At 40.6% G+C, this 14508-nt stretch overlaps 1 protein-coding gene across 1 annotated transcript in view; it reads left to right on the top strand.

Moving 5' to 3' along the window:
• The window catches only part of Thsd4 (thrombospondin type 1 domain containing 4), a 610303-nt gene that overhangs the window by 127441 nt on the left and 468354 nt on the right, over positions 1 to 14508 (top strand). Inside the window, exon 5 of the mRNA XM_048793384.1 lies at positions 4955 to 5405. Within this exon, the coding sequence (XP_048649341.1) occupies positions 4955 to 5405 (451 nt within the window). The remainder of the gene's footprint in view (positions 1 to 4954; positions 5406 to 14508) is intronic.

Raw genomic sequence — 14508 nt, 5'->3', positions numbered from 1 at the left:
TTCTTCTGAGAAGTGTCTGTTCAGTTCCTTGGCCCTTTTATTGATTGGGTTATTTGTTTTTTTGGTGTTAAGTTTTTTGGGTTCTTTATATAGTCTACAGATTAAGTGTGTTATTCGATGTGCGTGTGGTAAGAATTTGTTCCCAATTAATAGGCTTTCTATTCACCTCACTGATTATTTCTTTTGCTGAGAAGAAGCTTTTCAGTTTTAATCCATTCCATTTATTGATTCTTAATATTAATTCTTATGCTATAGGAGTCTTATTAAGGAAGTTGGGGCCTAATCCTACATGATGGAGATTAGGGCCTATTTTTTCTTGTAATAGACGCAGTGTCTATGGTTTAATTCCTATATCCTTGATCCACTTTGAGTTGAGTTTTGTACATGATGAGAGATAGAGGTTTAATTTCATTTTGGTGCATATGGATTTTCAATTTTCCCAGCACCGTTTGTTGAAGAGGCTATCTTTTTTCCAATGTACATTTTTGGTGACTTTGTCAAATATAATATCTGTATTATGCTTTCGGTAGTATGGTCATTTTGACAATATTAATTCTGCCTATCCAAGAGCAAGGTAGATGTTTTCATCTTCTAAGGTCTTCTTTAATTTGAATGTTCTGCAGTTTTCGTTGTAGAGGTCTTTCACTATTCATTAAGTTGATTCCCAATATTTATTTATTTATTTGATGCTATTGTAAATGGGGTAGATTTTCTCATTTCCCTTTCAGAGGATTTGTCACTAATATATAGAAATGCCTTTGATTTATGGGTGTTGATTTTGTATCCTGCTACTTTGCTGAATTTATTTACTAGTTCTAGAATTTTCTGGTGGAATTTTTTGGGTTTTCTAGCTATAGAATCATATCGTCAGCAAATAGTGCTAATTTGAGTTCTTCTTTACCTATCTGTATCCCTTTAATTTTTTTCAAAGACTTTTTTAATGTTTATTTTTTAGTTTTTCAGTGGACACAACATCTTTATTTTATTTTTATGTGGTGCTGAGGATTGAACCCAGCACCCCGCTTATGCCAGGCGAGCGCGCTACCACTTGAGCTACATCCCCAGCCTTTCAAAGACTTTTGTTCTTATTAAATTATTTAATCTTTATAACTACCTATAAGAGGGTACCACCAGTTTAAGATTTTGGAGCATTTCAGATTAGGGATGCTCAACCAATAAAGTCTGTGCAAATATCCCAAGTCCAAAAAACTCTGAAATCTGAAACAGTTCTGGTTCTAAGCAAGTTTTTTGTTTTAATGCCATTACTATCAGCATTCAGACAAGGAATGCTCCCCAATCTTATTACCTTAATTTATAAGTGAGTACAAGGTGAGTACTGGGCTTGGAGTGAGGCAGAGGGCCTATAGGGTGCAATGTTTAAGGAGACTGACCTCACTCTCAGGTTCTGGCCAGTAGTTGCATGACCCTGAGACTATCTCCCAAAATGGTGCCTCCTGGGTGCTTCACCAGCAACACCCTAGTCCTGGCACTGTTGGAAGAGGCTGGGTTACACAAAGATCGAGTAATTTAACCAGTTTCCAAACTAGTAAGCTGCAGAAATTGGGATTCAAACCAAGGAATTCCGGCTTCCAAAGCCTATGTTAGAAACCACTTCATTCTTTTGACTTCCATGTCTCTGATCCTCAAACTCTATTTTTTTTCTATTTCCTTCTCAAGGCCTAACTTTTGGAAATTAGCTACTATTTTGACAAGTGGGGAACCCAAAATAAAGTTCCATAGCCGGGTTCTGGGGGAACAGGCCGAATGAATCAACTTAACAGCCGTCCTGGGCACCTACTGCGTGCGCTTGGGGAAGAGTTAACTGGTCACACAGGTCCCCTCGACCACATCTGTGCTTATTGTCAGAACTCTGTATAAATTTGCCTTGTTCTACAGAGGCCCCCTGCAAGTGGCCAGATGGACTCTGTCCTGGTGGGGAAGAGACCACTCTGAACCACCAGGATTATTTGTTCTGATGTCATAAGTAAAACAAGCATTCTCTTGGTCAACTAGAAACAAATCTGTCACTCATTCAGGTGTTCTGATTCAAGGACTCAGAAATCAAATCTCCATCATCATACCCTAATTGGTTATTTATTGCTTTTAGTCTGTTTATCAGAATTTACTGGTCATCTGCTTTGGAATTATCATCTTTTCACTGATGTTGCCGTAGGGTTTGAATGGTTCTTGGAATTAGGCAGAGCCCCCCACAAGGCAATGAAAATACAAAAGTAGACATTTATGAGTGTATATGTTACCCCCCAGGGATGATGGGCAGCCCTGGGGAAGATGCTTACACAAGTCATCAGCCAACAGCAGGTTGTTCCTCCGCTCCCCAAAGGTAAAATCAAGTCAGACTTGGTTCATCAGTGCCCTCCAGGTGAGCAAGAACTTGGCAGCCTTTCCCCAGGCAGCAGATCTTTTATATATGCCACAAACCCAGAGGTTTTTTGTTTTAATGCCATTACTATCACTCTTCACTAAAAATGATGTGTTTTTTTTTGTTGTTGTTGTTGTTTTTTCCTGTTGAAGTGACCTTTTTGTTTAGAATTTCAGTTTTGTTCTGTGGCTTTGTTCCTCAAAGCTGTGATCTGTGGACCAGCAGCCTGGGCATCTCCTGGGAGCTTGTTGGAAATGCAGACTACAGGCTGCTCCCCAGACCTCCTAAACCAGAATCTGCAGCTTAACAAATCTCATATGTCCTGGGCATGGTCAAGTTTGAGAGGCAATACTGCATGTGTCTTGATTTCTCCATTGGCTTGGGCTAAGATCTCCACCAAGTGCTTTCCTTGAGGCTGGGATTTTGGGTAGGCTTTCAGATCTTAAAAACATCCATTCTCAGAAGTCCCTTCTTTTGCCATTGCATGATGTCATTCATTTTACCTGGCCTGCCACAAGAATGAAAAAGGCAAATGACGTCCAAGTTTTACACACACACACACACACACACACACTAACTTCTTAATTGCATCTGTTAAACCCCCATCATTAACAGAGTCCCATGTGCTGCCAAGATTAATTGAGAAATGCCTAAAGGCAAAATAAACACTGCCTCATGATTTAATTCAAAACCATATCAGCTAAGAATGGAGGTGCAATTAGTGATAAAGATGTTAATAATTAGTTGTGCTCTGTTAAATTTTATATTCAGTGGTTATTGTAGAATGAAGAAAGAATTTCTGCAGGAGGGCAGAAATCAATGTTTCACCTTGATTGCTATTTTAATGTGCTTATTTTAATGGGGCCATCCTGTAGAAACCCTTGGGCACATTTCCAATTTTACGTAAATGTAAAATTAATTATTACGGAAGCATATGATTTTAGAGTTGGAGCAACCTTGGCGGTCATTTAATCTAGTTCAGTCATTTTACAAATAAGTGAGAGTCAGATGACTTAAGTCCTTCCACAGAGTACTAAAACCAGGCTTTCCCAACTCTCAGAACAACAACTCTTGCACTTTTTTCAGATCCCCTCAGACAGATGTGCTTCCTGATGCCTTAGAATTCCCAAAGTACTGTTGTATTGCCCCTATGGCCCTTATTCCACCCTACATAACAGTCTAGTTGCTTTCCACTATAAGACTGGGGTCTTGGGAACTTTGTCTGATTCATTTTTGTATTTCTTCAAGTGTTCTAGCTGTGTATTTATTTATTTATTTTTAAATATTTGTTTAGATGTTCCTGGACCTTTATTTTATTCATTTATTTATATGTGGTACTGAGAATCAAACTCAGGGCTCACACATGCTAGGCAAGTGCTCTACCACCGTGCCACAACTCCAGCCCTCTCTCTATATTTAGCCATTTGTTCTTGCACGATAAGTGAAATGTGTGAAGTTCTGGAGCTAGTTTGTTACTTTGGGTTTTGTTTTGTTTTTCTCCAGTAATGTTACCCAAGGCCTTGCACATGCAAAGCGCAGGTTCTATTTGCGATTCAGCTGCAATCCCAGTTCTGAAGCTGGTTTTTTATCTGCTCATTAGAACTGATTGTGTCTTCATACTTGAAATTGGCTATAGTGGTGGTGTTTAACCATAGAGATGGGCAAATACTTCAAGGCTTTTGGTTCCCTGGCCGTGCAGTAGTTAAACATGTACGAGCAATCACTACTCTTGGCATGATTCTCATAAAGTCTCACAAGGCAATGAGGCCTTATGAAAATATTTACAAAATTGTAAGATCCATACCAACATGAAGATGACCATTTACCTGTTGCTTAGCATGGGCTGCTTCAAGAATGATGGAGTGGGCTGGGGTTGTGGCTCAGAGGCAGAGTGCTCACCTAGTATGCGTGAGGCACTGGGTTCAATCCTCAGCACCACATAAATGTAAAATAAAGATATTGTGTCCACCTAAAACTAAAAAATAAATTTTTAAAAAAAGAATGATGGAGTAATCAATTTCTTGACCCACTCTCATCTTTTTAGGATTCAGGACGGTGCACATCAGACCTTAGGACTGCCTTAGAACATGATGGTTGCTCAACTAAATTTCACTCCCCTGGAAAAGCTCTTTGGGCATGAATAATAATGGAAACCGGGTCTGAAATGTTGAATGAGAAAAAAAAATTTTTTCAGAAAAAATGTGAACAGGCAATTATAATGGCTGTAATTGCAATGACATCTTTATGCTTCCACAAAAACCTTCATGGCTCCCTGTGATCTACAAAAATGCCCAAACTTCCTAACATAAGTATACACTGACTACAGCTTATCCTTCTAGATTCATCCCCAACCAGTCACTGTTCACCCACCCTGAGTCCCACCTCCACTCTACTCTGTAGCCTCCGTTACATTCCCTTGTCTTGGGATCCTCACTCTTCCTCCCAGTTCCACCATAGGCTCTCTCCCAAGCCTCTGTTCTTACCTGGTCCCTTCAACCATGTGCCAGAATTTCTGAGTTAACATGATAATTCAGATGACCCTGTTTATCTCTTCTCTTGTATGTCTGTCTTTAGGAGCAGGAACCGAGGTCCCATTGGCCCTGGAAAGTATGGCTATGGTAAGGCACCATACATCTTACCGCTGCAGACCGACACTACACACACGACGCCACAGAGGCTTCGGAGACAGAGGCCCTCACCTCGGCATTCCAGGTCCCAGGGGACATCTGCTCCCAGGCATGGCTACAGCTCACCAGCCCACCAACTCCCCCATCATGCACCTTTATACCAAAGTGACAATGGCCCTCGCTCTAGACTGCAGACCTCAGAAGACTCCATATACCAGTTGCCTTTGACCCATGACCAAGGCTTCCCTGCAGCTTCAAGTCTTTTCCAGAGCCCAGAAACAAGCAACAATCATGGTATGGGGGCCCATGGAGCCTCTCAGAGCTTCTCCCAGCCTCTGAGATCTACAGCAATCTCGTGCATTGGGGCCTATCGGCAGTACAAGCTGTGCAATACCGATGTGAGTACTGCTTCTCTTACCTTTCAGCCAGTTGGCACTGGGCATGTGGAAGACAGGGAAGTCATGAGGTTTGGAACCATGTTAAAAGATCTTTTTAACTGGGCACAGTGGCACATACCTCTAATCCTAGGGATTCAGGAGGCTGAGACAGGAGGATCATGAGTTCAAAGCCAGCCTCAGCAAAAGTGAGGCACTAAGTAACTCAGTGAGACCCTGTCTCTAAATAAATTACAAAATAGGGCTGGCAATGGGGCTCAGTGGTCAAGTGCCCCTGAGTTCAATCCCTGGCACACCCCCCCAAAAAAAAATCTTTTTATATACCGCCTTCCCTCTCTTTTATCTTCATATAAGCTCCCCATGTTCTTTACTTTTTCTAAAAGTTATCACTTTTGAAACGTAAGCATAGCTTATGGAATCATGTATGGATAATCACTTAATGGTGAGGTGAGAGCTATTGCTGCGTAACGAATATCAATTCCCAAATTCTCAGAGGCTCGCATCAACACTATTTATTCTTTGCTCATGAGTCTGTGGGCCAAGTGCAATTTGGTTGACTTATGGCAACCAGCAGTGGTGCCAAGGAAGCGGGTGTTTGGGGAGGTGCAACCCAGTATATTTCCTGGAGACTCTCTGCTCTTCCAGGCATATGGACTTTAGGTATTGTATCATCAAGGCTTCTGATAGTGAGGGTATAAGAGTCTCCTCATCTTAGGGGAGGAGCTGGGACGTTTGGGGTAATAGATGGCGCTCACAGCCCTTTAGCAGCAGTTATTTACTAACTGGATAGGAGTATTTAAATATTTGAAGAACCTGTATAGCTGTATTGTTATATCTAGGCTGAATACACATTTGGACATTCAGTAAATATTTATCCATCTTCATGCATTAATAATATCTACTTTTATTAAAAACTCATAAGAAGCCAGGATCTGTGCTTAGCCTTTTTATTATTTACCCTATTTAATCCTGTCCTTAACTTTATGAGTTTGCTTCTCTTTCCATTTTACAGTTGCAAAGAGAGGTTAAATAACGTGTAGAAGATAACACAGCTAGTGAATAGGAGAGCTGATTATCAATGTAAACTATAGAAGGTGAGCAAATGTGTTGTTTTTAATATCAGTTTAAAGGCCATGGGTAAAAGAGAAAGGAATGAGAGAGTGTTGAGAGGTTAAATTTCTGAGTTGCTATATTTTTCATTAATAATTTAATCTGCCTTAATACTCCGTTACCCGGTAACAAGACAGCTGTTATATATTAGGTTCAATTTCCTCATTAAAAATATATTTCCTGCTATAGAGTCCATAGAAATGACTTAATTTGTGATCTTAATAATTCCTCTGAATGCCTGAATTGCTTGTAGTTTGTTCTTCCCCTGAAAGACTTCAGAAATTATTACTTTTCATAAAGCAGTAACTTTTTTAAAACCATCACTAATCAGTCAACCAAAAGTCTTAATTGAACATCTTTACTTTTAACAGACGAGGTGCCATGAGAGGTTAAAAAAAAAAGTTATATTCTCTACTTCACAGAGTTATTATAAGGATCAAATGAGGTAGTGTAAAAAAAAAAGTGCTTTGTAAGTCAAAAAGTAAGGAATTTCTTGCATTAATGATCAGACATGGTCCTTGTTCTTGAATTTCCATTGTTGTTCCGTTAAAATTAAATGAATTCTTTCATAATGTAGAACACATTCTCCCATTGACTAGTACATTTCTTAATTTTGAAAACCAAGTAAACCATAAAGAGAAAGGAAAAGAGACAGAACATTTGGCATAACGTGTCTGACATCTGCTTAGCACTTCTTTCATTTAATTTGCATTTTTAAAGCCTGCTCTTTTTGCCAGATCTATGCTGCCAACAGCAGGCTGCTCTCCCTGTGTACAACCAGGCATCCTGGGTGCTGTGTGGCTGCATCGTAGCGGAGACTGGATTTCAAGAAATCTCAGGTGCTCGTTGTGAGTTTGTGAGGTCCTCTGGTGTTTCCAAAGCAGGCAAAACAAAGAAGTACATGTTGAGGCTGCTTTTCACTCACATTTTTAACAGTGCACCCCACTGCCCCAGGTCCACATCCTTTTCACCCTTATTGAGATATGTTATTCCTTAGAGGTCCCATTATTATATATGTATTTTTATAAGCCCATGACTTCTTGTGACTTGGGCCACATTCTGTGAGTACTTTAAAACTCTGCCAGGGGTCCCCAAGACCTCTCCTGAGTTTGACGATTCTCTAGGAGGACTCTCAAGACTCAGCACATGGTCAGGGCTATGAGTTATCATAGTGAAAAGATATGAAGCCAAATCAGCCAAGAGACAGGCACACAGGACCCAAGCCAAATCAGCCAAGAGACAGGCACACAGGACCCAAGCCCAGGCACAGGTTCCCAAGCGTCCTCTCCTAGTGAGGACGAGCACACTCCTGCAACAATAGATTGATTCAGCACATGTGAAATGGTTACTAGTGACACTCATTCTCTGAATCCAGAGTTTTTACTGGAGGCTGGTCACATGGGTGTTCTCTGTCTGGCATATTACAAAATTCCAGACTCCCCAAAGGAAAGCAGATGTTCTGCATAAACTAAATTGTTCAATACAGTGTAGGCACAGTGGGCCACTCTTACCATTCAGAGAGTGACAAAAGCCTTCCTGAAATCCAAGTTCCCAGACATCAGCCATGGACCAATCTCGCCAACAGGCCTTTCCAAGGGGAGCAGTCTCAGTCTTGCTGTGTTAAGTCTTTTTTACACCCTCCCCAGATGGACCTTGCTATAGCATCTTAGCATCAAGGACCTCGTGTGGACATTTCCATATCCTCCCAAGTGTCCAACATGAAGAGATGACATGAATTCCCAAATTATAGAAATCTTACTCAAAGAAGAAAAAAAGTATAAAATAATGTGAAAAATCTTACTAATCTAACAGGAAAAGCAGGTTACTATGTATGTCCTCTCCAAAGATTAAAAAATAATCTAAAACTGTATGCACTTAGATATATCTCTCCTAGCTATTATCTGGAAGCAGGAAAAGATGGAGATGTAGGCCAGGGCACGTTGGAAATATCCACATGTTCCATCCCTTAAACTAGTGCCTGGTATATCCCACTCCAATTTTGATGGGACACCCCCTTTATAACACTCCCAACATCTGAGAGCCCAGTTCTGACATGTATGGGGATGAACATGAGGAGTGTTCTAATTCAGGGGTCAGTGTTGTGCAGTGTGTCATCACTGGTCACAGCCCTTCCCCCACCAACAGTCCAGAGGGGAGAGAGTTCCACATGTAGCTACTTGTTGGTCACCATGCTGTGCTAGAGCACAGAGCAGGGGTCATGGACTGGGGAGGACTCCACTGAGGAGGAAACAGTTGAGCTAGGCTTACAAGATGGTCCAAAAAGAGGAATGAGCATCTGAGAGCAAAAGAGCCAGCTTAGTCCAAGAAAGGAAGGCAGAATGGTGTCATGATCTCAGAGCAGCCATGTCTGCTGAGAGGTAGGGAACGCTCCAGCCTTTCCCTCCCACCTGCTTTCCATTGTAAATAATCACACAATTAATGCAGAATTTATTCTTTAATATCTCACAATGCAGAAATGTCACATGGACCTCATTTCATCATTGTACATGAGACAGATTAATGAGAAACATTTTTTACACACAGTGAGAAATCAGAAGGCCATTCTAACTACCTGGTTTAGTTGGATGTTAGACCTGCCAGGCAGTGTGGGATAGTGCCCATGCACTTGAGCTGGATGCAAACTCCAGTTTCTACAATGGGGAGCCGAATTTCTTTGGCAAATCACTTAACCTTTGTAGGTCTCTTGTAAAATGTAATCATGATAATCCCTGCCCCATAGAGTTGATGTGAGGTTCAGATACGGTTATATATTTAAGGCTTGGCAAAGTGCTGACACATTCTTAGTAAATAAGTTAGACCTGGATAGTTGGCCATGACTTACCTACCTCTGTAGACAGGAATAGAGTAAAACATCTCCATGTCTCAGCATGGTCCAAGTTCTAAGTGGTAATGCACGAAACTTGTGGATGAAATAGCCAGACTTTCTACCAGCCCCCCTTTGTCCTCTACATTAAATGTGATTCAGAGTCCTTTCCCTTTGCCTGATGATATGATGAGACTGCTGAGAGACCCAACATTTCTGCTGCGATGCAGCTTCAATGTAATCATCCCTGGGGCAGAGTTCTAAAATGATTAGAAAGAAACTACAGATAACCGACTTCATGCCAGTGAATTCTTTACACCCTCCAGTGTCTGTGCTTAATAGTAAGCCCTACCTTGTCATGATGTCATCTTGGAATTTTAAGCATTCTAGCATGTCTTCACGATTATTTGATTCATATGACAACATCTACAAAGTACTGCAAATTCAATGATGAATATTAGTACTCATGACTTCTGAATGTAGATGTTAAAAATAAGTTTTTTAAACCTACACTGTGTTGTATGAAGAGGTTAAGGTATAGGTCCTGGTATAGATAAACCACCCTGTGGTCTTTTTTGAGCTGGTATCAGTCACCTGGTGCAAGGCAAGAACAAGATTATGAGTTTTTAGGGGGTTTTGTTGTCAAAGGAAGCATGATCCTGAGTTTAGATAGAGTGCACTTAGTGTTACAAGGGGGAACCCCTGGGGCTAAAAGAAGCTTTTAGCAAACACAGGTGTGGTGAGTTCTGATATCACTGACTCTCCAGCATATTTCCCTGGGGTGGGACTGGCTTTTGACAATGGGTTTATCCATGTGGAGTTGTTTCGGCTTCAAAGTAAGTGACAATGAAGGGAAGATGTTGGACAGATCGAAAATGTAGCTGAGCATACTCTCTACAGGCAGATTCTAATCCTACTCCATGTCTGATCTGATATTGAATGAAAGAGGAGCTGACAAACAACTTCCTGACTACAGTTTGAAGGACAGACTTAGAAAACGGGGCCAGGTAAAAATTCAGTGCAATTCTGTAAGGTGTAAAGCTTGCCAGGAATCATGGAGCCAGTTACTGGATGGACAGGCTGTCTGACTTGGGTCTCCACATACGCATCTCTTCTTATGAGCTTAGCACTAGCCTCTTTAGCTGGGCGATGTGTGTTAATACCAGTATCTTGGCAACTCTGCTTTCTGTCTTTTTGAACCACTTGGAATTTCCACAGAAAGTTCTCCGAATCATGCCTATATATGAGCTGTTTATAATTGTCACTTTTATGATTATTAAAAAGGTGTATGAATAATAAGAAATATCACAGTAGTAGAGACAGGTATATTCTAGTCCTTCTCCCCAAATGGACTCACTGTCATTTTGAATTTTTAGTATTTATAATCGTTCTTTTCATAATTCTAAATGGTATACTAATATCAACTTCAAATCTCCCCATCACCTCCTTACTCTGAAAGATAAAGAAATGAACCCCTCATTCCCCATTCTTCTTTCTGCTTGCCATATTTTAATTTTTAGTTGTATCTTTGGCTATATATAGTATGTCAATAACTCTTATGTTCTTAGTTTATCAATATTAGAAAGGCTCATTTAACTTCTTGCTTTGCAAAATCAGAAATTTAGCATCCGGCTCACTCAATTCCTATTTTTCCACATTTTTATGTACTTCTTTAAACCTAGGCCTGTGAGGTCTCTGCAAGAGGCTGTTTTGACAGATTCTTCTCTGCTTCGTCATAGTCACAACACCTAACACCTATAGCAGTACAGAGATGATTTATCTTTGAATGAAACATCCCACCCTGCCCTGGCAGATGGCAGAGGGGAAGGAAGTCATTCTTATTAATAGGATACCTAAAGTAGCCACAAGGAAATTTATTCTTTAGGACATTAAAGGTTTGGGGTATTTTAGTAAGTATATTTTGCCATACACTGCTTAGTTAGGGGAAAAGGCATTCTTTTTTAGACCTTCTTTTAGACATAGAGATATGTCAATAATTTAATTTTAAGAGGCAGAAATAAATAAGCATCCTGGGACAGGACTGCGTTTGTCTGGATGTGTGTCCAGAGTACTTAAAAGTCTAGGATTCTCTGGATGAATGGATAAACTTAGTCATTTTCACATCCTTTGGGACTTTGACCTGTGTGTTGAATGGAAGGGAAACACCTTTCTCTAGGGGAACATTATGAGCTTCTCTTGTGTGGGAAAAAAATAGAAGTGTGAGTGAGAACTAAAAAAAAAACTCAGATTTTTTTTTTTTTTTTTTTTTTTTTTTTTTTAAATCCAAAGGCTTGACCCGACTCTTTGGGCAAATCATTTCACTGACTAGAGAATTGTGGGAGTCTTGGGAGATGGCAAAACAACTTTTTTATATGGTTGGATTTGTTCTGTGTGACTTGAGAAAGGAGATGGTAAACATTTGGAAAGCTTTTGGGTAACCTGAAAGAAACTTTGGTGCCTGGTTATCCATATCTGGAAAATATGTCCAGTTTTCCTGCCATAGAAGAGAAAGGAAAGAAGAGAATGTTTGCTCAAAACACTGACCTTTGGATACCTGGCACCCTCTGGAACAATTGCAGTCCTCTTCGGGACCTTCAGACACATGGGGCATTCCTGTGAGCAGCAGCTTTCCTGTGTGCTAATATAATCCTTACCAGAATCCCTGGTGATTGGGTTTGGGGGCTTGTCATTCAGAGGTGGTGATTAGATTTGAGAAGCTTAAGTGTTTGACAAGGTCACATAGCCACTTTTTTTGCAGTGAGGGACATTTTCTAGATTTCTGTTTTTAGACTTCAGTGGTGATGTTAAATACATCATATGTTGCTATGGTAGCTGATCTTTTGATTGAATCCAGAGCAACACAAAGGATAAAAAAGAAAAAAATGCATATCCTACCCAAGCTGACTTCAAGGTCATGTTCCTTGGCACCACCTTCATTGGGCATAGCACTCTTCATCTCCTAGGGAAAATTAACATAATTAATTACCCAAAGGTAAGTGTTTGATCACTGATGGTGGCCTCTTAAGCAATGAAGTTGGGAACACACAGTTGTCATCTCAGATTAACCAGGGTCACTAGAAATGTAGCCAGAGTTTCCATAATACTCTTTGTGACTCATAGCAACCCCAGGCAATTGTCTAGATGGAACTTTGGATAGGGCTTGTATTGCTTTATAAGGATTCAGCTCATCCTTTTAAAATACTTTTTTATTTCTCTCCTATTAAGAGTCCAATGGAAACATCTGTCCCTCTTTGGGGTGGGAGTCATTTGGAGAGAGATTATCTCTCAGGGGTTTTCACATCCCAAATGAGCCTCATTCTTTTCTATGTGGCTTTCTCCTCTGTCTCAGTTTTCTGGCCTAAAGATTATAAGAATCTGTGCCCATGGAAAGGATCAGCTGTCTGCAGGAAACCTGCCGAAGCTGGCTCACAGTGTAATATAGAGTCAATTACCCACAAGGTGAAGGTGACTCCTCTAAGACATCAGGAAACAACCAATTTAAAATATAACAAATGTAAAGTGCCCTGTAACCTGGAAGTTTTAACTTCAGAGAGTCTGTTAAAATGAGAGGAGATTATATGCTGATAATAGTAGGACAAGTACTAACAGATGTAATCTACAAAAGAAACACGAAACAGGATTTCCCAGGCCTGCTTGGTCTTAATCCTCACTTCACAGTGCCCCTGCTCCTTACAGCCAGGGCCAGACACTTCACCAGGTCTTTGGGGTGGAATCCGACCTTGGCCTCTAGACCTGACCTGAACATAGGCAGAAAGCAGTTGAGGCTTTTTTGTCTGAAGGCCCATCACAAATTGATTTGGTTGTCCACACAGCCATGAGGGACACAATAGCACCGTTGTCAAGGTAGCACAATAATGTAGGTTTTAGGCCCTGTGTCTGGTTCAAATACTGACTTTTTCTCTCACTAAGCCTGTGATCTTTGGCATCTCATTTATCAGCTGATTTAGCCTTGGTTTCCTCATCTATAAAATTGGTATAATAGTTATTGTTAGATTGAAATGAGTTAATCTACATAAGTCACATGGTAAAGTTCTGCATTTAGTAAATACTATTTTTTTTTTTTACTCTTCCTCATCCTTATCATTATAGGCATCAGTGTTCCTTGCTTGTACCATAATTCTGTCTCAGTAACCCATGGCTACCTCTGGGCCTGGTGAGCCTTGGATTTCTCTTGCCAGGTCCCTCTCCTTCCTAGGAAGTAGTACTCAGCTTTCAGTTGGAAGTTTGCCTAGCATCATGTTAGGACTCTTCTTGGGGTCACATATAGAATGTGATGATCTGCCAGGATACCTTGTCATCTCCAGTGCCAGTTGCTGCTTGCTGGACACTACAGTCAACCTACTGGACTTGGCAGACTCTAGTCACTGTGACTGACTTTGCTGCCTCAGCACCTGACCTTCCACTTTGAGTCTGATGCCACATTAAGCCTTCCTGTCTCAGGAGGTAACTGGGCCATGCTCAGATATAAAGAACCTGTTGGAAACCAGGGTGCAGGATATCTTGAATGACCCATCACAGGTAACTGGTTGCCTTGGCAGATGCACTTGGATGGAAGTAAGGAGCCCCAGGCCTTAGTGTGGTGTTAAGACACATCACAAGATGATAAACTGCAAGCACATGCAGAACTGGTTAAGGGCCAGTGTATTTGGAGGATCTTAATACTGATAAATTGTCATATTTATTGCTTAAATACTTTATCTATTACAAAAATTAGACATATGAATAGACTAAAAATTATGAAAACTTCTATAACCCTACCTTCCAGAGAGAGCTACTTTTAAACTGTGTACACAGACACATACACGTGTGTGTATATGGGGGATACATATAACCAATTATTTTAATACTTTTCATTTAAATGTTAAATGTTATTTTCCAAGTCATGAAACATATTTATGTTGTCAAATGCTGAACAATTCTAGATGACTCTGAAGGTTCACCGGTTTGTGGTCTAGCTTCTTAGAAGTATTTTGCTCATGGAGAGAAATGGGGTATGCAGACCACTGAATGTCCTTGTAGTCTACAGCTTCCAATATTGGTCAGTGCCACCAGGTTAATTAAGGGTGGCTTCTGGTCAAAGCCTGGATGTGGAGCAGCTTGGCTCTATATAGTTATTTGAGAAATGGGACATTTAGCCCACTCAGCCTTCTC

The sequence above is a fragment of the Marmota marmota genome, unplaced genomic scaffold, assembly GCF_001458135.2.
Source record: "Marmota marmota marmota unplaced genomic scaffold, marMar, whole genome shotgun sequence".
Classification (NCBI taxonomy): Eukaryota; Metazoa; Chordata; class Mammalia; order Rodentia; family Sciuridae; genus Marmota; species Marmota marmota.
Note: the sequence above shows the minus strand (reverse complement) of the source record. Positions and strands in the feature narration are given on the sequence as shown.